Raw genomic sequence first — 24,408 nt, forward strand, 5'->3', positions numbered from 1 at the left:
GTAACCGCCCACCGCTCCTCTTCCCTCCCCAGGGATTGGCGGGTTCATGGTGCGGCAGCGGAAGTCCCATACGCGGCTGAAGAAGGGCTCGGCAGCACTGGTGGAGGCATGTCGCGAGGTGCTGAGCGCCGAGGGGCACCCGGAGGACGGTAGGAGTCGCGTGCGCCCAAGCAGCGCCTGGCCCTCTGGCATTAACCTCTGTGTCACGGGGTATAGCTGGGACAGAACACCCCGCCTCTTTAGTTCTGGGGATCTCCTGGAGGGGGGCGGGGAGGCGATGGGGAAGCCCCCGCCCAAGGCTTGGCTCGTTCCAGGAGGGCCCCATGTCTCCGGGCTCCTGAGGAGGGCGGAAGTAACGGCAGCTGCTGTTCACAGGGGCGCCGGCGGAGATCCCAGCGGAGGGCGCTGCGGAGCAGGGCGCCACGGAGGGGGACGAGAAGAAGAAACGCCGAGGCAGGAAGAAGAGCAAGTTGGAGGATATGTTCCCTGCCTACCTCCAGGTAAGCCCGGCTGCGGCAGGACAGGGGCGTGCCAGCTCCCGCTGCTGGGGGCGGAGGGGGAGGGGAGAGTGGGAAAGGGGTCTGGCTCCTCTGTTAACTCTGGTACATGTCCCCTGGCTCCCTCCCATCCCCTTCCCCACTCCTTCGGCAGGAAGCGTTCTTCGGGAAGGCGCTCATGGACCTGAGCCGGAAGGCCCTGCTGGCCGCAGGGGGTGTGGGGGATGGAGCTGCCTGCCCCCCCTTTGGCCAGGGTGCTCCCAGACCCAGGGTGGAGCCTGGGGTGCCCGGAATACTCCAGAGGGTGCCTGGAGATGGGAAGGAGACCCCTGCCCATCTGAAAGGTAAGGGGGCTGCAGAGATGTCCTTGGCTTCTGGGTGGAGGCTGGCAGGGGGCAGGGCTGGCTGGTGGGACTTGGCTTGGTGGTGAGGGATCTGAGGGGCTGGGCATGGTCACCTGGGTTGTGTAGGAAGCGCCATCCCTTGGGGTGGGTAGTGCCAGGAGCCAAGGGGCTGGCGTCACGGGAGGGAGGGGCCGTGTGCTGGCTCAGCGTCCCCCTCCTGTGACCCCCCCCCCAGGGGACGACAGCATGGACAGCAGCGCCCTGGTGGCCCAAGAGGAGGACCCGAAAGGGGCGGAAGCGAAGGCTGAGGACCCAGGTGAGCACCTCCCACCGGGCTGGCCCGCGGGTGGGGAGCAGGGGCTGTGGGGGGGGGGCTGGTGTCCGGGCCGTGGCTGGGGGGTGTTCCCTGTGGGGATGGGACTCAGCACTATGGCAGGCTGGTACAGAGAGTTGAAAAGGTTATGCAAATAGAGTGACCCTCTTATTTGAATATCTGAATATGCATGACCTCATTTGTATAACCTCAACCAGCCTGGAGCTCCCCATCTTGTTGACCAACTCCCCTGACCATAGAGATCCTGCCTAGAGTGTAGTCTCCAACCAGCCCGTGGCCATAGAGCTGTGCCACTCTATCCATCACAGCCAAGCACTCTAGCTACAGCTCTATGGCTGTGGGCTATTATCTAGGCAAGGTGCGTCTATGGTCAGTCCTGGAGGACTCTGGAGTCTCTATGGTTTGGAGTCCTAGAGTGATTCCCCCACCTTCGGAGCCATAGAGATGTAGCCTAGAACATCACCCTCAGTTCTTATTCATTTCAGGGGAGGAGGGTGCTGAAGGCGGGGGCTCCCAGTTACTGGGGGGGGGTCATCCACAGCCCAGGCACCCCTGCCCCTGACAGGGTGGGGGTCACGGCCCTGGCACGCCCACCCCAGACGGGGTGGGGGTCACGGCCCTGGCACGCCCACCCCTGACGGGGTGGGGGTCACGGCCCAGGCATCCCCATGGCATGTCTGCCCCCATCGTATGGGGGGGGCTGTGTGGGGCAGGAAGATATCCAGCGGCACACCCCTGGCCGCGGGTGCTGAGCTGGGGTGATATGGTGGCGTGTGTGTTTGTTTCCCAGGGGCAGAGGAGCCGAAAGGTTCTCCGGATCCTGGGGACAGCGAGAAGCCGGCGACGCCCGGCGAGGGTGCCCTGAGCTCCGACCTTGACAAGATCCCCACAGAAGGTCAGGCCGCCGGACGCCCCTCACACCTCCCTTGGTTCTATGCTCGCGCCAGCCAGGGCTGGCGAGAAGGGTGGAAAGGGGACAGTTGAACCAGGGCCCCAAGCTGAGGTGGCCTCCCAAACGTCTGTCACTGGGGTGAAATGGGAGGGGGTGGGGCCCCAGCAAACATGTACTGGAGCCCAAAACGGGTCTTGCCAGCCTGGTGCCAGCTCCCCCAGAAGGTGATGCAGGCTATTCCCAAGGCAAGGGGTTTGCCCAGGCCAGCTTCCCAGGCTAGTGGTGCAGTCCTGTGAGGGATCCCTAGGGACTGGAGGGCAAGTCAGATCCCTTTGCTCCCCTCTGCCGAAGCCCCTGGTGGTCCGAGGAGACCAGTCCCCGGAGCTTGTCGCACAGAACAGCTGCCGACCAAGCAGGGGATGGTGGTGAGACTGTTTTCTCAGCCTGCGCCAGGTGCCTTTTGATCTGCTTCAAAAGGGCTCTCGGAGGGGGTGGGGTCTAGTAGTTAGAGTAGGGGGGACCGAGAGTCAGGACTCCTGACGTGCAGTGTGGGGGAAGTCTTGTACCTCGGTTTCGCCCCGGCAGGTGGTGAGAATGGGACGGGGTGGATCTGCACATGGGGCGTAAGGCCGTGCAGCTCCCCAGCCCTGTGCTCACTGTGATCTTCCTCTGCCCCCAGAATTGCCTAAGATGGAGAGCAAAGACATCCAGCAGCTCTTCAAGGATGTGCTGGGCTCTGCTGAGCGAGAGCAGCAGCTGAACTGCGTGGCGGCAGGGATGGAGGCCGGCATGGGAGGGCGAGACCCCAACCGAGCGCAGCTCTCCCAGAGGCCCTTCCTGCAAGGTGACCTGTCTATCCCCTGCGTGGCGAGGGTGGCTGATAAATTACAACCCCCCTCCAAAAGCTCCTCGTGTGAAAGGGCTGCCCTCTGGGGCCGGTTGCGAGAGGGAGGGCCAGCAGGGGGCGCTGTCTGTTACTCCTGGCAGGACACAGGAGAGCAAACCTGGGCATATGATCCCATCTCCAGCCCTTTGCTGTGGAGCCTTGTTTGAGCAGAGGCAGCACCATCTAGGGGCTGGAGGACAGCATTGGGGGACCGGACTCCTGGGTTCTGTTTCCTGCATAGATGTGCCATGTGATCTGTGGGCAGGTCACCTCTCTCGTGCCTTAGTTTCCCCATGTGCAATAAATAGGGTGTTTCCGGGGGGGGGGAGGAGAGTGGTGTAAGGACTCTTTAGGAGCTAGGCATTCACCTGGCTTGGCTCTAGGAGCCCCATGGGGGCAGGTGGGAGGGGGTGTTGGGGATTGGGGGGGCCGGCCCTGACTCACACTGCCAGCTCTCTGCCACACGGTTTTCCTTCCCTCACAGGGAGTGTTTCTCTGGGCGCTCTCTCCTCCGCTGTCCCCATAGAGTCCTACTCGGGAGTCTGCCAGTCCCCGTTCCTCGATAACAGGTATGTTGGTGCGTGCCAGGCGGGCAGTGCTGGTGCTCTTGGGAGGGATGGGAGGGGCAGGGCACGGGGTCCTTCAGGAGATGGGGTGAATGCGGTTCCCTAAGGAGCTGGGGGCTGCTGCTACTTCAATCCAGGGGCTGGAATCTGTCCCAGCTGGCATGTGCCCTGGGCTTTGCCCGCAGCCCTGGTGACTCAAGCCATGTGCTTTTTCCCCGGTGCAGGGAGAGAAGCGGCTTCTTCAGCCCAGACCACTGCGAGCCCGAGAGCCCCTGGGCCAGCAGCTCGGCTGCCACCACCCCCTCCACACCCACCACCCCGACCACGGAGGGTGAGGGGGATGGGCTCTCCTACAACCAGCGGAGCCTACAGCGCTGGGAGAAGGACGAGGAGTTGGGCGAGCTGTCCACCATTTCGCCCGTCCTCTATGCCAACATGAACTTCCCCAGCCTCAAGCAGGATTACCCAGGTAGGCAGCTGCTCTCGCCCCTCTGGCTGCCCCCTGGGGGAGGGAGTGGTGCTCAGTAACCAGTTTGTCTTGACCTCTTGGCTCTTACCCATAGTCCTCTCTGGTATGAGGGCACTGAGCACTTTCTCCTATTGGTGGAGAAGTTCTTTACCCATAGTCCTCTTGGCATGAAATTTCTGCGTTGGCTCAGAAGTTCTTTACCCATAGAGCTCTCTGGCGTGAGCCTCCATTGGCTGCATGAAGCCCCTGGTCATGCATCTTGGGGAGCCCAGGCTGGGGGGATGGCCCCCACCTGCCCTGACCCGGCTGGGGCTTGGGACGTAAACCCCGGATGCTCCAGAGACGCCAGCTGGTGATTCGGGGGCGATCGTAACATCAGTCTCTGTCACCCTCCCAGACTGGTCCAGCCGCTGCAAACAGATCATGAAGCTCTGGAGAAAGGTCCCAGCCCCGGACAAAGCCCCCTACTTGGTGAGTCTCCTGGGCGGACTCGCTCCCCGCTGGGGGCTGTGGCCGGCGAGCGCGACCTGCTCGTGGGGGATCTCTCAGCCTCGCTCTGAGAATTGATTTGTTTTTTGTGCAGCAAAAGGCCAAAGATAACCGGGCGGCTCATCGCATCAACAAGGTGCAGAAGGTACGTGCTGGGGGAGCGTGCTCAGGACACGGGCAATAGCCTTGTGGGGCCCCTCTCTGGCCTTCCTTCCCGAGGCCTGCCTGGCAGAGCAGCTGGGCCTCTCGGGGACCCAGACTGGGCCAGGGAGGAACTGGAGCAACTGGCCCCTCCTCTGACTCTGCCGGATCCTCCCTTCCCTGCCCCGAGCCCCCCTCCACAGCCCAAGGTGGGGTGTGTTTGGGGGGGGGGGGCGCCCCGATGCCGTCTTGGGCTCCCCTGGCGCTGACCCCCATCCCGCGCTGTCTCTGCAGCAGGCCGAGAGCCAGATCAACAAGCAGACCAAAGGGGAGGTGCTGCGCAAGCCTGAGAGACCCTCACTGCACCTGAGGATCCCGCCCCAGCAGGGGGCGCTGCCTGGTGCTGCGGGGCAGCCCGTCTACATCAATAGCCCGGTGGCCCTGCCCTGCTCCGCAGACGGGTTCCTGAAGTCCCCTGCTGGCGCCGAAGCAGCGGCTGAGTCCAGCGAGCTCTTCCTCAAGCTTCCTTCCCAGTCCCCAGCCCAAGTGCCTTCGCACGACCCCTACAGCTACCCGCTGGAGCCCCGCTTCCCCTCGCCCCTGGGCCAGAGCCCCACAGCCGGAGCTGCCTTCCAGCCCTTCCCCACACAACAACAGCAGCTCCTGCCCACTCCCCGGCCGGCCCTGGGCCCCCAGCCTCCGGAGTTCCACCCCACCTCCCCCGGGACCCCCCGGCACCAGCCCTCCACCCCAGACCCCTTCCTGAAACCACGCTGCCTCAGTGGCTCTCTGGACAACCTGTCGGTGCCGGGGAGCCCCGGGGCCAGGCCCCCCGAGCCCCTGCTCTCGCCCCCTCCCTTCGGGGAGCAGAAGAGGAGCCTGGAGGCTGGGGGGCTGCAGGTGAAGAAGGAGGAAGGGGGCCCGGGAGTGTGTTCTCCTGGCTACATGGCCGCCATGGGCTACGCCGACTCCCCGTCCCACCTCTCCTCCGCCGAGCTGAAGGCAGCCGATGTGTTCAAAGCCCCCCTGACCCCACGGGTCTCTCAGGTAGAGCCACAGAGCCCAGGGCTGGCACATCCCCACCCCCAGGCTCTGGCCCCCTCACCTCCCAGCCACCCCGATCTCTACAGGCAGTCGCCCTCCATGTCCTGCTACTCGGACCCCTATGCCCAGCCCCCCCTGACGCCCCGGCCACAGCCCCCCGACAGCTGCTGCGCCCTGCCCCCCAGGTCCTTGCCTTCTGACCCCTTCTCCCGCGTCCCTGCCAGCCCGCAGTCCCAGTCTAGCTCCCAGTCCCCTCTTACCCCCCGGCCGCTCTCCAATGAGGCTTGCTGCCAGTCACCCGTCACCCCTCGCTTCCAGTCACCCGACCCCTACTCCAGACCCCCCTCGCGCCCCCAGTCCCGGGACCCCTTTGCCCCCCTGCACAAGCCCCCACGGCCCCAAATGCCTGACTCCGGCTTCAAATCGATCCCAATCTCCCACAATCCCCCAGCTGGCGGTGGCTTCCCTCCGGCCCAGCCCAGTGACCCCCACTCCAAGGGGCCGGGGAGCCAGCAGCCCCCCTTCGCCCGCTCCCCTGGAGCCAGCGTCTTCCCTGGCGCCCAGGCCCAGATGCGGTTCACCTTCCCCTCAGCTGTCTCGGAGCCCCTCAAGGGTTCCCCCTCCCACCAGCCCCACGGGATGAACAGCCATTTTGCCTCTAGCCAGCCCATGGGCAAGCCCCAAAGCGCCAACTATGCCTCTTCGCCCGGCTTCCACCAGGCCGGTAGCCCCCTGGGGCCTGGCAACTGCCCTGCTGAGACCTACAGCCTCTCTCCCTTGCGGCCCCCCTCGGTGCTGCCGCAGCAGCCCCCCCACCCCCAGCAGCAGCAGGACAGCTCCCTGACCTACCTGCCCCGAGCCGGGATGGCGCCGCCAGCTGACAAGCGGGACGAGGTGGTGTCGGGGATCTCTGCTCTCCCCGGCCGGGAGCTGCCCGAACTGCCAGTCAGCCAGGAGGGCGCCGTCAGCAGCATCAGCCAGTCGGAGCTGGAGAAGCAGAGGCAGGTGAGCACTCCGCTTTCTCCACAGCCCTTGGGGGCGCTGTCTCGGGCACAGTGAATCAGGTAGAGCTGGGACTGCTCTAACCACTGCACCCCACTGCCCTCCCAGAGCCAGGCACAGAACACGGGAGTGCTGCTGGGGGCTGAGCCAAGGGACACCCTGACATCGCCTAGAGGATACAAAGGAGAGCTGGAGCCAGGGAAATGGCTCTTTGCCCTCTAGTCTCCTTTACTTGCATGGCCTGGGGCTTGGGATACCTGGGTTCTGTTCCTGGCTCTGCCGTTGACCTGCTGGATGACTTGGGCAAGGCTTTCGCCCTCTCTGTGCCTCAGTTTCCCCTCCCACCTGTGTCAGTCTAGTCAACTTGGGCAGAGAGTCTCCAAGCTGCCAAGGGTGCCCTGTCCCTGCTCCATCCCCCAGAGGCTCGGGGTAGGGCGGTGATTTCCCAGGGTGCAGTCTGGGCCCTGCTGTAATGGTGCATCCCTTATCTCCCAGCGCCAGAGACTCCGCGAGCTCCTCATCCGCCAGCAAATCCAGAGGAACAACCTGCGGCAGGAGAAGGAGAGCGCGGCCGCCGCCACCAGCTCCTCCCAGGCAGCGTGGAGCGCCGAAGCCAGCAGCCAGGCCTTCGAGCAGCTCAGGGGCCTGGCACCCTACCAGCCAGCACAGGTGGGGCTGGGGCCACACAAACACCTCCGTAGCCGTATGGGCCGCATGGTACTGGCCCCAGGGCTGCTGGCCTGGCCCCCAAGGGCAGTCGGAGCTGGCTCTGCACATTGGTCATCGCAGCCCTTGACGAACAGCGCTTAGACAAGCCCCGCCCTCCCGCGAGGGCCCCTCTGTGAATGGGACAGAGGGCCGGGGCCTGGGGGCACAGACCCGGGGAGCTCCTGCTGCAGGGTGTCACCAGATAAAGCGCGTGGGAGATTTGGATGGGGATGGGGCTGGGGCTAGTCCTGAACAAGGGCAGCGAGGTGCAGTAGTTAGAGCTCCCCGTCGCCTGCTGCAGAGGAGGTTGAGCCCAGGCTGGAGTCAAGAGGAGAGTCCGGATCCCCCACAGCTGGAGGGGGAGGGCGCAGGGTGCAGGTGAGGATGTGGTCTGCAGGAGTCTGGGCACAGGCGGAGTCACCCTTCCTTCCTTCCTTCCTTCCCAGGACAAGAGCGCCCTCGGGAATCTGCCCGCAGCCCCCGGCAGCAGCAAACTCTCCGGGCCAGCCATGGTGCCCGCGGCCTTCGCACCGGACGAACGGCTTTCCCGCCCGCCTCCCGCCGCCACGCCCTCCGCCATGGACCTCAACGGCAGGTGCGTGTCCCCCCAGGCTGCTGGAGGCGAGCGGTGCTCTGGGCTTGCTGCACTCACAGGGTACTTCACTTACCCATCAGACCCCGCCTTCAGCTACACATGGGGAAACTGAGGCCCACTGTTACTCAGCAAGTTTGTGACAGAGCTGGGAATAGAACCCAGGAGTCCTTGCTCCCAGCCCCCCACCCCCACCCCCCGGCCCAGCTAGTCACCGAGCCTCACTCCCCTCTCGCTCCCCCACTGTGGGGGTGGGGGGCTGGGAGGTCCCGGTTGGCAGGGTGCCGCCGCTGAGCCCCCATCCCCTGACATCAGATGTGGGCGGGGGAAGCTGTCGGCAGGTCCGGTGGGGATTGAGCCTGTCCAACAGGAGCCCCTCAGTGGGGCGACGCCATGCTGGGGCGTGGCCAGCCCGTGTCCCCTTCCAGAACCCCCAGCTGCTGCTGACCTTCCCCTGGGGGGGGCGGGGAGCGAGCGAGCTCCTTGGCTATGGCTCTGCCCTCGGTGGATGGTGGCACTGGCACCCTGTGCTGGCCAGGAGCTGCACCTCCCAGGACGCCCAAGGCAGGGGCCGCTCCCTGACCCTCCCTGTCTGTTGCAGGCCGTCGGTGGGAGCCCCCCAGACCTTCTTCCCACGCGGCATGTTCCAGGGGCCCTCACCACAGCAGCAGCAGATGTGGCAGCAGCAGCAGGCGGCGGCCGTGCGGCTCCCCGGCCCCGCCCGCTTCCAGCAACCCCCTGGCCATGAGCTCAGCCGGCCAGCGCTGGGGGGCCTGGCTGGGCGCATGGCGGGCCCTGCCGAGCAGATCCCGTCCTCGCCCGGCGCCGTGGGGGCCCAATTCATTGAGCTGCGGCACAACGCCCAGAAGGGGGCAGCCGGGGGCATGGGCTCCCCCTTTGCCCAGCAGGGCCCCCCGGCCAGACCACGCTTCTTCCTGCCTGGCGACGAGAGCTCCAGCCAGGCCCTGCGTGCCTCCGTCATGCCTCTGCCAGCCCCAGTCCTGCAGCCCCAGAAGCTGCCGGCCCCTCGGCCGCCCTCCGCTACTTCCCCGCAGGGGGCTGAGCGGAGCCACCAGCCTCCCCCCAAAAGCGGCCCTCCGGTGCCCCCGCCTCCCAGCGGCCTGGAACTGCAGCATGGCCCACCCCGCCCTCTGTCGTCATCCTCCGGCTCTGGCCTGCGTCCTGACGGCCCCAAGGACGGCCCTGCCATGGAGCCCCCGCTGGCTCCGGTCCCGGCTCCAGCTCCCAGCAAGAGCCACCTGGCGCTGGAGGGTGGGCGGCTCCCGTGCGAGGTGCCGGTGGAGCCTGACCTGGACGACGACTTCGACTCCCACAAGGACCTGGAGGATGACGACCTGGCCAACCTGAGCCTGGACCCGGACGTGGCCAAGGGGGACGACGACCTGGGCAACCTGGACAACCTGGAGACCAACGACCCCCACCTGGACGACCTGCTGAATGGCGATGAGTTCGACCTGCTGGCCTACACCGACCCCGAGCTGGACACAGGCGACAAGAAGGACATCTTCAACGAGCACCTGCGCCTGGTGGAGTCGGCCAACGAGAAGGCCGAGCGCGAGGCCCTGCTCAAGAGGGAGCCAGCTGGGCCCTGCCCCAAGGGCCCCGGGGAGCCCAAGGAGCTGGCACCCCCCAGGGAGGGGCTGCCGCCCGCCCCCTGCCCCTCCAGCACGGCACCGGCTCCCCACCCAACCTTCAAGGCCCAGGCCAGCATCCTGGAAGCCAAGCCGGCCTCCCTGCCGTCCAGCGTCCAGCCCAAGCTGGAGGAAGGCTGCCTGAAGACATCCCCCTGTCAGTTCAACACTGGCGCCTCTGACCGCCTCCCGGTCCCCATCAAGTCAGAGGCCCTCCAGGGGGCCGAGAAAATGGCTGCCTCCCTAGGCCTGACCCTCAAACCTGGCCAGAACCTGCTGAGTGCCGGAGCGGGGCCCGTGCGGCTCGGCACAGCCCCCTTCCCTAACAACGGCCAAGCTGCCACCTCTGGCTCAGACAAGGGCCCCTACGCCGCCCCGGGCTGCGGGCTGGCACCCGGCCAGAGCCCTGCCCTGCTGGAGCTGGATGGAGGGGCCTTGGGCCTGGCCAACGCCCAGCACTCGCACGCTGACGACCTGGAGAAGATGGAGAGCTCCCTGGTGGCCAGCGAGCTGCCCCTGCTCATCGAGGACCTGCTGGAGCACGAGAAGAAGGAGCTGCAGAAGAAGCAGCAGATGTCGGCCCACCTGCCGGGGGGGGCCCAGCACCTCCAGCCTGTGCAGCAGCAGCACTCCATACTGGCTCACCCTGCAGGGCCGGCCCAGCCCCCAGACGGGCAGGCTCCCCGTCTGGTGGGGCCCCAGCAACAGCTGCAGCTGGGCCTCATCGCCAGGCAGCAGAACCTGGTGCCCACCCAACAGCTAATGACGCAGCAGCAGCGGGTGGTGGGACCCCAGCAGGGCCAGGTGCTGGCCCCACACATGGCGATGGCGCAGCCCCAGCCCCAGCCCCACGTCCTTGCGGCCCAGCACGGCGTCCAGCCGGCGCTGACCCCACAGCCGAACCAGCAGCAGGTGCTGGTGCAGAAGCAGATACCTGGGGTGCAGCCGACCCCCATGGGCATGAAACCCCAGCAGCTCGTCATGCAGCAGCAACAGCAGCAATTGGCCAACAGCTTCTTCCCCGACACAGGTAGGTGCCAGCGGGGGCGAGAGGATGGCACATCTTGCGGGCCTGGGTTCGGATCTGGCCCCGCAGCTGGGGAAAGCCATTTGAAGGGAGCGTGTCTCGGAGGAGGAGCATCCCCTTGGCTCCTGGGCGACCACAGCTGACTGGCCAAGGACTGAACGAGAGTGGGAAGCTGAGGGGTGACCCTGTCCAACCTGGGTGGGGCGTGCTTGGGGTGAGCACCTCTCCACAGCTTGCACGGGGGAAAGTGCCACGCTGCTGGGGAGTCGTCCTGTTCCCTGCCCCCCACATGAGCATGGATGGGGCCTGTGCCAACTGCCCGCTCGGGCCGTGGGGAGCAGCTCCATCCTCGCCTGGGCCCGTAACGATGCGGTTCTGGCAGGATCCAACTGAGAGTGCCAATTCAGGACAAATTGCTTAAAACAGGGCAGTTACAGCCCAAGGCTGGGGGTTTTCCACCTCTTAAGGCAAACCAAACCAGCCAGACAAAGAGGACTTTGGTCTCACCCCACTGGCTAACCACAAGTCACACAAGCAATTCCCTTAGACACTCCAGTTTCCCAGTATCACCACCAGTGCCACTCGTCATGGGGACAAATGGTTCTGAAAACCAATACCCCAGTAAAAGAAAAAAGTTCTCCTGATCCCATAGGACCAAGCCCCAGACCAGGTCAATATACAGATCAGATCTTACCCACAAGTCACGCTGTTGCCAATCCTTCAGAATCTAAAATCTAAAGGTTTATTCATAAAAGGAAAAAGATAGAGATGAGAGCTAGAATTGATTAAATGGAATCAATTCCATACAGTAATGGCAAAGTTCTTGGTTCAGGCTTGTAGCAGTGATAGAATAAACTGCAGGTTCAAAATCAAGTCTCTGGAATACATCCCCCGCTGGGATGGGTCATCAGTCCTTTGTTCAGAGCTTCAGTTTGTAGCAAAGTCCCTCCAGAGGTAAGAAGCAGGATTGAAGACCAGATGGAGGAGAGGCATCAGCCTTTTATAGTCTTTTCCAGGTGTAAGAACACCTCTTTGTCCTTATGTGGAAAATTACAGCAAAATGGAGTCTGGAGTCACATGGGCCAGTCCCTGCATACTTTGCTGAGTTGCAAGGCGTATTTGCCTTCTCTCAATGGGTCAGTTATATAGCTGATGGTCCTTAATGGGCCATCAAGCAGGCTAAGCAGAGCTAACACCAACTTGTCTGGGATGTTTCCCAGAAGCATAGCATAAGTTTGAAATACAGACAGTATAGAGCCAATATTCATAACTTCAGCTACAAAATTGATACACATATACAGACAGCATAATCATAACCAGCAAACCATAACCTTGTCTTAGACACCTCATTTGACACCCCTTTATACAAGATTTGGTGCCACTACAGGATCTTGCTTGCAACCATGTTCTATATGGTCCCAGTTCAAGTCAACAACGTGACAGCCCGCCAAGCATGTATTCTGGCAGCTGGCACCCTCTAGCTACGTCTGTTGTCAGCTGCACCACCCCTCTGGGTTGGGGGCATTGAGACTCCCACGCAGGGGGGTGGCCGTTCCTCCTGCGGGCTGGAAGCCTGGTGGGCGTTAGCCATGGAGAAGCAGCTGGCCCGGCCTGGTGGGAGCCCTGCAGTGGGCTCTGTCTGACACTCTCTCTCCTCGCAGACCTGGATAAGTTTGCGGCCGAGGACATCATGGACCCCATCGCCAAGGCGAAGATGGTGGCGCTGAAGGGCATCAAGAAGGTGATGGCTCAGGGAAGCATTGGGGTGGCCCCTGGGATGAACAGGTAAGGGGGGGGGCACGCATGGGAGGGGGGTGGGCAGGCAGCTGAAGGCAGGGCAGGAGTGGTTCCTAGCTCATTCTCTCTCGGTTTCGTTCCAAAGGCAACAGGTGTCCCTGCTGGCTCAGCGGCTCTCGGGGGCCACAGCCGCGGCCGAAATGCAGAACCACGTCCCAGCTGGGAGCGGACAGGTGAGCACGTGTCTGTCTCTCCCGGGGAGCCCCCACGCTGCCTTGCCCAGCAAATACCCAGCACCGGGGCATCCCCTCCGCCGTGCCAGGGCTCGTGGGTGAGATGAGTCACGGACGTCTGCACTGGGAATCGCCCTCACAGCTGGACGGCCATGGAGGCTGCAAGGGGCAGGTGTCCGTGTGAGGGGCAGCGTGTGGGGCTGGGGAGGGCAGGGGGCAGCATGTGGCACTGGGGGGAGGGGGGAATAACCTGTGTGGGGTGGGGGAGGCGCACATCATCATAAACACTCTCCATCTCTCCTAGGAGCGAAGTGGCAGCGACCCATCTCAGACCCGCCCCAACCCACCCACCTTCGCTCAGGGCGTCATCAGTAAGTAGCTGGTGTTGGGGGTCCAGCGTGGGGGCCCCCTGCCAGGATGGGGTTCACTTGGAGAGTTGTATGGGGTGCTGCTGTGGGGCTTGGCTGTGAATGGAGATGCTGGTTTTTCTCTGAGCCCCAGTGACCCAGCTTGGGGCGGGGATGGGGGACCATCTTCGCTGGGGGCAGTGTCTGGGGGGGAGCGTCTCCACGGCTCTGTCCCACCCCAGTGCCCCTCTCCGCAGACGAGGCCGACCAGCGGCAGTACGAGGAGTGGCTCTTCCACACCCAGCAGCTCCTGCAGATGCAGCTGAAGGTGCTGGAGGAGCAGATCGGCGTGCACCGCAAGTCCCGCAAGGCCCTGTGCGCCAAGCAGCGCACGGCCAAGAAGGCCGGCCGCGAGTTCCCCGAGGCCGACGCGGAGAAGCTCAAGCTGGTGACGGAGCAGCAGAGCAAGATCCAGAAGCAGCTGGACCAGGTGGGGGACTGGGGGGGGAGGGGGAGTGCTGGAGGAAAAGCCTGGGGGTAGAGCAGCTGGAGGAGACTAGGGCAGTGTGGTGGGGACAGCCTTCACCTGCGGGTGGCGTAAGTCTGTGGTTAGAGGTTGGCCGGGGGGGGCGGGGGCCGGGCTGGCGTGTGACGGGGCCGGGGGGGGACTGAGCAAGGCGGGGGGCCCGGGCTGGCGTGTGATGGGGCGGGGGGGCCAGGCTGGCAGGTGAGTGGGGCACTGGGCAAGGCGGGGGGGCCGGGCTGGCATGTGACAGGCGGGAGGGCGGCACTGGGTGCGGCTGTGGCAGGCGGGGGGGCCGGGCTGGCAGGCGGGGGGGCGGCACTGGGCAAGGCGGGGGGGCCGGGCTGGCATGTGACAGGCGGGAGGGCGGCACTGGGTGCGGCTGTGGCAGGCGGGGGGGCCGGGCTGGCAGGCGGGGGGGCGGCACTGGGCAAGGCGGGGGGGGCCAGGCTGGCGTGTGATGGGCGGGGGGGCGGCACTGGGTACAGCTGTGGCAGGCGGGGGGGCTGGGCTGGCGTGTGACCGGGTTGGGGGGGCACTGGGCAAGGCAGGGGGGCCAGACTGGCGTGTGATGGGGGGGCACTGGGCAAGGCAGGGGGGCCGGACTGGCATTTGACGGGCGGGGGACGGCACTGGGTACGGCTGTGGCAGGCGGGGGGGGCCGGGCTGGCGTGTGACGGGCGGGGGGCGGCACTGGGGGTGGTTGTGGCATGCGCGGGGGCCGGGCTGGTACATTGCTGGGTGCCCCCCGCCCGTCAGTGCTGACGGCCCTCTCCCCGGCAGGTTCGGAAGCAGCAGAAGGAGCACACCAACCTGATGGCCGAATACCGCAACAAGCAGCAGCAGCACCAGCAGAGCTCCGCCGTTATGGCCCTGAGCCCCTCGCAGAGCCCCCGGCTCATGGCCAAGCTCCCGGGCCAGCTGCTCTCCGCCCATGGTGTCCAGCAACAGCTCCCCCAGCAAACTGGGGCCATGGTGGGGGCACAAGGCCTGGGCCAGCAGCCCAACCAGCTGGCAGGGCAAGCAGGCAACGTGCGCTTGCCCCAGGGCGGCGTCTCCATGGCGGTCCAGCAGGGCCTGTCCTTCATGGGCCAGCAGCAGCTGGGAAACGCAGCCGTCCCCGGCACGTCCAACAGCTTCTTCCCCGGGAATCCCGCGCTCCGGGGGCTGGCCACCGACAACCGGCTGATGCAGGAGAGGCAGTTGCAGAGGATGCAGCTGGCTCAGAAACTGCAGCAGCAAAGCATGCTGGGACAGGTGTCACTGCAGCAGCAGCAGCAAAGCATGCTGGGACAGGTGTCACTGCAGCAGCAGCAGCAAAGCATGCTGGGACAGGTGTCACTGCAGCAGCAGCAGCAAAGCATGCTGGGTCAGGTGTCGCAACAGCAGCAGCAGCAAAGCATGCTGGGTCAGGTGTCGCAACAGCAGCAGCAAAGCATGCTGGGTCAGGTGTCGCAACAGCAGCAGCAGCAAAGCATGCTGGGACAGGTGTCGCAACAGCAGCAGCAGCAAAGCATGCTGGGACAGGTGTCGTCACTGCAGCAGCCCCCTGCTCCCCAGCAGGGCAGTGGGGGGCAGCCCATGGTTCCGAAGCAGCAGGGGATCCTGGTCCAGCAGCTCTCGCCTCAGCCGCAGCCAGGGATGATGGGGCACTCCCAGGTGTCCATGCTGCAGCATCAGGGCGTCGCGGGCCACCAGAACCCCCCGAGGCAGGTGCTGTTAGCGCCCCACCAGCAGAGGGTGCTGGGCTCGCCTCAGCTGGTGCAGCAAACTCACGGCCTCATGGGCCACCGGCTGATTTTATCGCCAGCGCAGCAGCAGCAGGCGGGACTTCTGGGCCAGTCACGGACTTTGCTGACCCAGCAGCAGCAGCAGCAGAGCTCTATAGCACAGCATCCGGCCCTGCTGGGGCAGGGGCAGGCCGCCCAGCCGGCCCTGCTGGGGCAGGGGCAGGGGCAGGGGCAGGCTGCCAAGCAGCAGATCCAGCACTTTCCACAGCATGGGGCCCTGGGCCAGTCCCCCTCCATGCTGCACTTGAGTCAGGGAGCTCAGCCAGCCCCGCAGGGCACGGCCGCCAAGGAGCAGCAGGGAGGGGCAGAGAGCGCTGTGCTGCCCCCAGAGGGTGCCGAGGGCAGGGGGCAGCATCAGGTTCAGCTGTCGGCCGCTGTGGGTGGGCCGGGCAGCCAGGACCTCGGGGGGCAGCCGCACATGGGCACTCAGGAGCAGCAGGGCATTCAGAACCTCAATCCCCTGGCACTGGCCAGCCAGGAGCAGCTGGCGCCCCTGGGCGGAGAGCAGCAGCCGCAGAAACACCAGCCCGAGCTGGGGCAGCAGCAGCCCCGCCCGCTGCCCTCCCCGCAGCAGACCATGGCGAGCTCCCTGCAGCTGCAGCCGCCGCAGCGAATGCAGGGGGGCCTGCAGCAAAGCAACCTGCTTCATCCACCACTGCAGAACAGCGGGGGGCTGGCGCAGCTGGGGGGCACCATGAGGCCAGAGCAGCCGCACTCGGACCCTGCCCAGGGGCCTCACTTGCTGGCCCCGCCGAGCTCAGGGGCAGAACAGCAACAGCAGCCCGGGAGCATGACGAGCCAGGGGCAAAGCATCATGGTCCAGCTGCCGCCGCCGCAAAGGATTGTGGGCCAACCGCCAGCACAAAGCCTAGAACAGCAAGCGAAAGGGCTGGTGAGCCAGCTGCAGACGACAGTGGGCCAGCGGCTGCCGAGCCCGGCGGGGCAGCACAAGGCCGGGCTGATGGGGCAGCCGCAGCAGAGCATGCTGGTCCCGCAGGTGTCCCATGCACAGAGCATCCTGAGCCAGGTGTCCGCTCCCGTGATGGGCCAAATCCGAGCTCAGCTGCAAGGCGTCATCTCCAAAAACCCGCAGCTGCGGCACCTCACCCCGCAGCAGCAGCAGCAGCTGCAGGCCTTCCTGGTGCAGCGCCACCAGCAGAGCCTGCTGCAGCAGAACCAGGCGCTGAGGCAGGCCAGCCCCTTCCCGGGGCAGGCCCAGGCCTCCGTCGAGCAGGGGCCACACCCCCCCTCAGCCCTGCAGGCCTCCATGGTGCGCCAGCAACCGAGGCAGCCGGGGACAGTGTTCCAGGTCCGGCCAGCCGGCCCCTCCGTTGCTGCCGAGCAGATGCAGCCAGGGTTTGTCATGGAGCAGGCATCCGCCGGCCAGCAGAGAGTGCCGCTGAGCGCCCCCCAACAGCCGCTGGCGGAGCTGGTGCACACGGCGCTGGCAGGACGTAGTCCCCAGCAGGGGGTGCTCAGACTCTCTGCCCCACCGGCAGCTGCCCCGGTCCAGCCGCCCATGAGCATGGTGAGCCTGGGCTCTGTGCATCAGCACCCCCCACCCAGCCGGGAACAGAGCCCCCAAGAGCCAAAGGAAGCCTCCCCGCCCACCCTGGCCAGGCCGCCCAGTGTGGCACAGAGCCCCGGGGCACAGCCCGAGCACAGGCTGACGCCCACCCAGAACAGCCTCCTGGCGGAGCCGGTGCCCGCGGTCCCAAAGCCTCCCCCCAGCCAAACAGGGGAGGAGTCCTTTGCCGGGACCCCTGGCCACTGGGAGTCGGCAGCGCAGGGTCCCCACTCCTCTCCCAGCATGGAGCCCACGGATGGATCGAGAAAGCCACCGGCCGGGAGTCAAGTCAACGGGCAGGGGGTAGAAAGGCCAGGCCCACAGGCCTCTCCTCTGCAAGGGGGGGCCCTGCCAGCCCAGGCCCCCGGGCTCTGCATCAAGCAGGAGCCCAAGGAGGAGACGGCGCAGTGCGTGCTGGGCGGGGGCCAGGCTGTGAAACGCGAGGCCAACGGGGATCCGGCGCCCGCCCCAGCCAACAATCTACTGATGGGCAGCCAGCTGCTGGCGGGCGCCAGGTCTGAGGCCGGGCACCTGCTGCTGCAGAAGCTGCTGCGGGCCAAGAACGTGCAGCTGGCGTCGCAGCGCTCCGCCGAGGGGCTGCGCTCCGAGGTCAACGGGCACAGCGAGGGCAAGCTCTCGGGGCTGGAGCAGAGGCTGCAGGCGGCTCCCCCTGGCCGAGAGGTGAGCGGGGGCCATGCCGGTGTGATGGGGGGGTGTGCGGCGGGTGGGGGGGTCAGTGCAGTGGTGTGCAGGGCACGCACCCAGCCCCTGCCCTGTGGGGCAGCAGGCAGCCCCGCGACTCACCCTCTCTCCACAGGATCCCTCCGCCAGCAAGAAGCCTCCGGCCCCGAAGCCCAAACGGGCCCAGAAGAGCGGGGAGCGGGTGGCCGCCTCCCGCAAGAAGCTGCGCAAGGAGGATGGGCTCAAATCCAGCGAGGCCCTAATGAAGCAGCTGAAGCAGGTAACGGCCGTCGCCCCTTCCCCCGCCCTCTGGCACCTCGCGTAGCCCGACCTGGTCCTGCCATTTCCAGGGGCTGGGACTGGCGGGTCTCCCAGGGCCGTCTGGTCTGGTCTGGTTGGGTCGCACGCCGGGGGGGCCCCAATCCGGGGGTGGGGTGGGGGGCTAAGTTCGCTCTAAGCTGCACGGCCGCGCAGCTGCCTATTAAGCTGTGTGCAGGGGCTCAGGGCTGCGGCGGGGGGGGGGAGGGGCACTTCTCCCCGCCGGCCCCAGCATGGACCTGCCCCGGACTTGCCGCAGCCGGGAAAAGGCACTTCTCCCCCGGCCCTGAGCTGCTGCAGCGAGAGGGGGCTGGAGGGAGTCCTCTCCCCACCACAGCCCCTGGGCAGACTGCACCCCAAACCCTTCATCCCCAGCCCCACCCCAGAGCCCACCCCCCCACCCCAACCCTCTGTGCCAGCCCTGAGACCCGTCCCGCACTCTGAGTTCCTCATCCCCATCCCAGGGCCTTCACCCCTAGTGGGAACCGTCACCACCTGCACTCAGCCCTGAGCCCCCTCCAGCACCCCTCAGCCCCACCCCCACCACATGATTTTTGTTGTGCGTGTCACCTCCATATTGGTGCCCATAACAAAATTCATTCCACACATGGACGTACAAACCAAGAGGGAACGCTGGGGCGGGGGGGGTACCCCATTGTCTGTACCAGCCCAGAGGGGAGAAGCTGCCCACACCTTCATGGCTTGGGCAGTTTCGGGGGTGTCCCCTCCTGACTGCATCTCTCCCCCGTCCCCCCGCAGGAGTTCTCCCTGCTGCCCCTGGTGGAACCCACCATCACGGCCAACTTCAGCCTCTTCGCGCCCTTCGGCAGCAGCCCCATCAACGGCAAGAGCCAACTGAAGGGGGCGTTCGGCAGCGCCGTGCTGGACAGTGTCCCCGACTACTACACCCAGCTGCTCACCAAGGTACCGCCCGCCCCAGCGTGGGCAAGGCCCTGTGCCTCAGTCTCCCCATCTGTGGGTGAACTAACAGAGCTGAGCCACCCGCTTGGGGGGGGGGGGGGGGGGAGGGGCAGGGAGAGCAGGAATTGGGGCAGGGAGGGGCAGGGCGGGATGCTGCCTGACAGTGACCATCCATGATGGATCCTCTCCGGCAGAACAACCTGAGCAACCCGCCCACCCCGCCCTCCTCGCTGCCCCCCACCCCACCCCCCTCCGTGCAGCAGAAGATGGTGAACGGCGTCACCTCCTCGGAGGAGCTGGCCGAGCAGCCCAAGGAGCCGGACCAGGCCCGGGAAGCCGAAGGCCGGAAGGGTAAGGCGAGCGAGGGCTACACACCCAGTCCCATAGCTGGGGCCCAGGCTGGAGCTGCCAACCTGCCCCCTCCCCAGGGGAGCAGTGTCTGAGGGGGGCGATGACCTCTGGTGGGGGGGTTGTGTGGGTACTCGGTGCCCCCTGCTGGCCAATCCAGGAGCGGCACTGATGGGATGTGGGAGGAGCTTCTGCCAGGGATGAGGGGCTGACAGGCCGGGGGCGGAGTTGTAGAGCCGGGGGCGGGGCTGATGGGCCAGGGGCAGAGTTGTAGAGCTGGGGGCGGGGCTGATGGGCCAGGGGCGGGGCTGACAGGGCAGGGGCGGAGTTGTAGGACCGGGGGCGGGGCTGATGTGCTGGGCCACATGCCCATGGCAGGACAGCGTCTGGCTCCTTGCGCCAGGCCTTGGTGCTCCCTGACCCTCGCCCTCCTTCCCTTGCCCAGACGCGCCAGCCGTGGAGGTGAAGAGCCTGGACCTGCTGGCGGCCCTGCCCACGCCCCCGCACAACCAGACCGAGGACGTGAGGTGAGGGGCTGGGGGAGCAGCCGGCTGGGCTGGGGGTGGGCTCCCGTCCTGGGCTGGGCCATTGTTTTGCCCCTCCCCAGTTCCCTTGGGGAGGGTGGGGGTGTCCCCTGGCCGTGCCAAGCACTGTACTGGGGGGGCTGGGGTTGTGGGGAGTGTCCTGGGTGTAGTGGGGGAGGGGCGACGGCCCCCCAGGCTCTCATGAGTGATGGCAGGGGGGTCCCTGGTCTGCGGGGTCTCACCAACGTCCCCCCTCTCAGGATGGAGAGCGACGAGGAGAGCGACTCCCCCGACAGCATTGTTCCCGCCTCGTCCCCAGAGAGCGTCCTGGGCGAGGAGCTGCCCCGCTTTCCCCCGCTGGCCGAGGTGAAGCTGGAGCTGCCGGAGCGGGTGCTGTCGCCCGTCATCCCCATCATCCCCAGGGCCAGCATCCCAGGTGGGCATGGGCAGGGGTAGGGGTGGGGGTCCTAGAAAGGTGGGTTGGGTAGCTGGGGGGAGGATATCCCCGTGGGCGAGTGCCCCTTTAAGGGCTGGGTTGGCCTGGGTGCAGTGTGTATAGGGGCCCTGGGGGGTGGGCTGGGTTGGCCTGGAGGCTGGGGGCAGCGTGTATGGGGGGACCCTATGAAGTGGGCTGGATACCCAGGGAGGGACCAGGAGGCATGTTCTCTTGGCATGGCCTGGGGGTGCATGGGGGTCCCTGGAAGCTGGGGGTGGGCGCCGCATGCACCTAAACTGTCTTTCCTCCTGCTCTCAGTGTTCCCTGACCCCAGGCCCCCCGAGGCGCGGGAGGCCTTCGGGGAGCACGGCGGGAAGGTGGCCCTGGCGCAGGGCGTCGCATGGGAGAAGGGGAAAGGCAGCGAAGTCTCCGTCATGCTGACCGTCTCGGCCGCAGCTGCTAAGGTGGGGGTGGGGCCGCGTGTGGGGGGAGTGGGGAGGGTCGGGGCTCCCTTCGGCCCATGCGGAGAGCCCCCTGGCATCGTCTCGCCGGGCCCTGCCCCGGGGAGCTCGGGAGCAGGGTCCTGCCCTGGCTGGGGCCGCAGCAGCGTCTCTGACCCAGCCTCTTGCTCCCCCAGAACCTGAACGGCGTCATGGTGGCCGTGGCCGAGCTGCTCCGCGTGAAGATCCCCAGCTCCTACGAGGTGCTGTTCCCCGAGAGCCCGGTGCGGGGCTCCGGGCCTGAGGCCAAGAAGGTGGAGACGGACGGGGCTGGTGAGTATCGGGCAGGTCCTGGGACCCCCTCGCTGGGGGAGGAGCCCTGTGGACAGAAGGTTTCTCCATCCCCCCCGCCCGGGCGCTGGGAGCCTGCGGTGCAGCCATGGGGACCCGTCTCTCTCGTAGGTGGGCTCGGCAGCAAGGCCAGGGCGGCACTGGCAGGGAAAGCCCCCGACGCTGGCACCGAGTGGCTGAAGCAGTTTGATGCCATGCTGCCGGGGTACAGCCTCAAGAATGAGCTGGACATCCTGACGCTGCTCAAACAGGTCAGTGACGCGCGGCGGGGGGCTTCTCAGGTGCCGGGGGGTGGGCAGCTCTTGGCCCGGGGCCGGAATCGGGGGGGGGGGGGTCAAAGCATAGGGCCAGCCGCACTCTGGCTTGGCAGCCTCTGGCTGGGCTGATCTCCTGGGTGAGCCCCCCCAGTCTCCCCAGCGAGGCTGGCTGGCTCCGGGGCGGGGGGGGGGTGTTGAGAAGCCCTGGGCCCAGCCCCGGCGGCTGCGCTCTGATCAGCCCTGCTCTGTGCCCCCAGGAGAACCCGGGGCTGGAGAAGGCCGTGCAGCACTGCTACGTGAACAACGTCTCCAACCTGGACGTGCGTCAGCTCTCCATCCTGCCCCAGGAGCCGTCCCCGCCCCTGTCCCCCCTCGTCCCCTCCCCTGCCAGCCCCGCCGACGGGGACAGGATCCCAGAGGCACCCCCTGAGGTGGCCCCCGCGCCCCCCTCCCCGCCAGCCCTCTCCCCGCCCTCCAAGGAGGAGGCGGCGCGCTCGCCGCCCAAGCTCAAGCAGCGCTCGCGGCCCCCGGAGGAGGGAGAGGAGCCCCGGCCCCGGCTCAAGAAGTGGAAGGGAGTGCGGTGGAAGCGGCTCCGCTTCCTTATTACCATCCAGAAGGGCGGCGCCAAGCAGGACGGCGAGAAGGAGATCTCCGAGTTCATCGAGAAGCTGGGCACCACCCTGCGGCCCGAGAAGGTGCCCCGGGACCTGCGCAAGTGCTGCTTCTGCCACGAGGAGGGGGATGGTGCCACCGACGGGCCCGCCCGCCTCCTCAACCTTGACCTGGACCTCTGGGTGCACCTGAACTGCGCCCTGTGGTCCAGTGAGGTGTACGAGACGCAGGGCGGGGCGCTGATCAACGTGGAGGGGGCACTGCACCGCGGGCTGCTCACCAAGTGCTCCCTGTGCCAGAAGACGGGCGCCACCAACAGCTGCAACCGCATCCGCTGCCCCAGCGTCTACCACTTCGCCTGCGCCATCCGGGCCAAGTGCATGTTCTTCAAGGACAAGACCATGCTGTGCCCGCTGCACAAGCTCAAAGGCCCCTGCGACCAGGAGCTCAGCACCTTCACCGTCTTCCGGCGCGTCTACATCGAGCGCGACGAGGTCAAGCAGATCGCCAGCATCATCCAGCGCGGCGAGCGCCTCCACATGTTCCGCGTGGGCGGCCTGCTCTTCCACGCCATCGGCCAGCTGCTGCCCCACCAGATGGGCGACTTCCACAGCGTCACAGCCCTCTACCCCGTGGGCTTCGAGGCCACCCGCATCTACTGGAGCCTGCGCACCAACAACCGCCGCTGCTGCTACCGCTGCACCATCTGCGAGAACAACGGGCGCCCTGAGTTCGTGGTGCAGGTCATCGACCAGGGCCTGGAGGACCTGGTCTTCACCGACTCCTCGCCACAGGGTGAGACTGGGCCTGGCTCGGCCTTGGGGGGGGGGATCCCTGTATAAACAGCTGCTGTGTCCCACCCTAGAGCTGGCTGCATTGGAGCACTGGGTGACCCGTCTCTGGCAGCATAATTCTGTGGCTGTTAACCTGCTGTTGCAGCCCGCCCCAGAGGTGGCTGCATTTCACAGTGGTGGGGGAGCTGATGCCTTGGGCTTGTTTGCCAGGCCACCGGGAATCACTGCTGAGGGTGAGGGGGGCTGGTGGGGAACAGGTCAGGAAGCCAAGTCTCATGTTTCCCTCCCCCCCCCCAGCCGTCTGGAACCGCATCATCGAGCCGGTGGCGGCCATGAGGAAGGAGGCGGACATGCTGCGGCTCTTCCCCGAGTACCTGAAAGGCGAGGAGCTCTTTGGCCTCACGGTGCACGCGGTGCTGCGCATCGCCGAGTCCGTATGTACCGGAGGGGAGCCCTGAACCCCTCACCCAATGGGAGGGGCAGGCTGGAGGTGGGAGGGACACAGCACCCGGCGATACGCTCGGAACCACATCGGCCGGGACTCCCCCGGGGACCCTGGCCCAGCACAGGGGCCGGTGCTGGTGCCGGCTGGGCACACTCAGGGAAGCACCCCGAGGGGACGGGGGTGCGGAACAGGGCTCGTCCTTTTCAGTGGGTCCCCTGCGGGCACCAGGACTGTGGTGCTGGCAGCCGACCCATGGCGGGTTCTGCTTGGTCCCTCCCAGCTGCCTGGCGTGGAGAGCTGCCAGAACTACCTGTTCCGCTATGGGCGCCACCCGCTGATGGAGCTGCCGCTCATGATCAACCCCACCGGCTGCGCCCGCTCCGAGCCCAAGATCCTCACCCACTACAAACGGTTAGCGGGGGAGGGGGAGGAGGGCCATTCCCCTTGGGGGGCCACCTGTGGGGGAGGGGCCCTGGCCTGGGTTGGAGCTTGGGATTCCCCAGGCCTGGGGCTGGGCCGGGGAGGAGGGGATTGCAAACTGGGCCCCAATGGGCTGGGCTCTCCCAGCCACTCCCTTGGGGCCCCATGTGCTGGGGGTGGGGGTCAGTGCTGGTCCCTCCCCCCACCCCCATCTGCCCCACTGCTGCCGTGCCCATGCTCTCCGCCTGTTGCAGGCCCCACACCCTGAACAGCACCAGCATGTCCAAGGCCTACCAGAGCACCTTCACGGGCGAGACCAACACGCCCTACAGCAAGCAGTTCGTGCACTCCAAGTCCTCGCAGTACCGCCGCCTCAAGACCGAGTGGAAGAACAACGTGTACCTGGCGCGCTCCCGCATCCAGGGGCTGGGGCTCTATGCCGCCAAGGACCTGGAGAAGCACACCATGGTCATCGAGTACATCGGCACCATCATCCGCAACGAGGTGGCCAACCGGCGCGAGAAGATCTACGAGGAGCAGGTGTGAGGGGCGGGGCCGGGGGGGGGGGGGGGGGGGGGCTGGAGCACCCTGCAGGCTCAGAGCCCGGGCTGCTCCCAGGGGCACCCTTGCCCCTGCAGCTGCATAACTGGCTGTCTCTGCTCTTCCGGCCCCAGAACCGAGGAATCTACATGTTCCGCATCAACAATGAACACGTCATCGACGCCACGCTGACGGGGGGCCCAGCCAGGTGAGGGTGTGGGGCAAATGCCCCCTTGGGAGCCGCTTGCCCCCTGTAGCTTTGTTCAGCCGGGTGCTCTGCAGTCACTGACCACCCCCCACCTCCTCCACACTCCCAGCCTCCTGCTGTGTGGACGGGAGTGGCTGAGGGCTTATGGCACTCGCCTACAATCTGGAAGGTGCTGGGTTCAAGTCTGGCACGATCTCCGGTTGAAAGGCCAGCGCACAGGGGTACCTGCGCCGTTGGGTGAGTGCACTCACATCCCGCCCTGTGAACCCACGT

The 24,408-nt window shown here is 66.3% G+C and overlaps 1 protein-coding gene across 1 annotated transcript in view; it reads left to right on the top strand.

The window, feature by feature from the left end:
• The window catches only part of LOC135891664 (histone-lysine N-methyltransferase 2D-like), a 31,979-nt gene that overhangs the window by 6,679 nt on the left and 892 nt on the right, over positions 1–24,408 (top strand). The window contains exons 11-42 of the mRNA XM_065419279.1: positions 33–149; positions 376–500; positions 652–841; positions 1,077–1,157; positions 1,966–2,070; positions 2,747–2,911; positions 3,438–3,522; positions 3,744–3,988; positions 4,386–4,459; positions 4,572–4,622; positions 4,913–6,667; positions 7,160–7,333; positions 7,819–7,967; positions 8,566–10,646; positions 12,305–12,428; positions 12,526–12,613; positions 12,918–12,984; positions 13,218–13,450; positions 14,267–17,521; positions 17,658–17,801; positions 18,599–18,763; positions 18,955–19,111; positions 19,554–19,635; positions 19,893–20,068; positions 20,387–20,532; positions 20,706–20,841; positions 20,971–21,110; positions 21,374–22,523; positions 22,820–22,956; positions 23,248–23,378; positions 23,660–23,927; positions 24,062–24,135. Coding sequence (XP_065275351.1) covers positions 33–149; positions 376–500; positions 652–841; positions 1,077–1,157; positions 1,966–2,070; positions 2,747–2,911; positions 3,438–3,522; positions 3,744–3,988; positions 4,386–4,459; positions 4,572–4,622; positions 4,913–6,667; positions 7,160–7,333; positions 7,819–7,967; positions 8,566–10,646; positions 12,305–12,428; positions 12,526–12,613; positions 12,918–12,984; positions 13,218–13,450; positions 14,267–17,521; positions 17,658–17,801; positions 18,599–18,763; positions 18,955–19,111; positions 19,554–19,635; positions 19,893–20,068; positions 20,387–20,532; positions 20,706–20,841; positions 20,971–21,110; positions 21,374–22,523; positions 22,820–22,956; positions 23,248–23,378; positions 23,660–23,927; positions 24,062–24,135 — 12,070 coding nt within the window. The remainder of the gene's footprint in view (positions 1–32; positions 150–375; positions 501–651; positions 842–1,076; positions 1,158–1,965; positions 2,071–2,746; positions 2,912–3,437; positions 3,523–3,743; positions 3,989–4,385; positions 4,460–4,571; positions 4,623–4,912; positions 6,668–7,159; positions 7,334–7,818; positions 7,968–8,565; positions 10,647–12,304; positions 12,429–12,525; positions 12,614–12,917; positions 12,985–13,217; positions 13,451–14,266; positions 17,522–17,657; positions 17,802–18,598; positions 18,764–18,954; positions 19,112–19,553; positions 19,636–19,892; positions 20,069–20,386; positions 20,533–20,705; positions 20,842–20,970; positions 21,111–21,373; positions 22,524–22,819; positions 22,957–23,247; positions 23,379–23,659; positions 23,928–24,061; positions 24,136–24,408) is intronic.

This window comes from Emys orbicularis, chromosome 19 (genome assembly GCF_028017835.1).
Source record: "Emys orbicularis isolate rEmyOrb1 chromosome 19, rEmyOrb1.hap1, whole genome shotgun sequence".
NCBI lineage: Eukaryota > Metazoa > Chordata > Testudines > Emydidae > Emys > Emys orbicularis.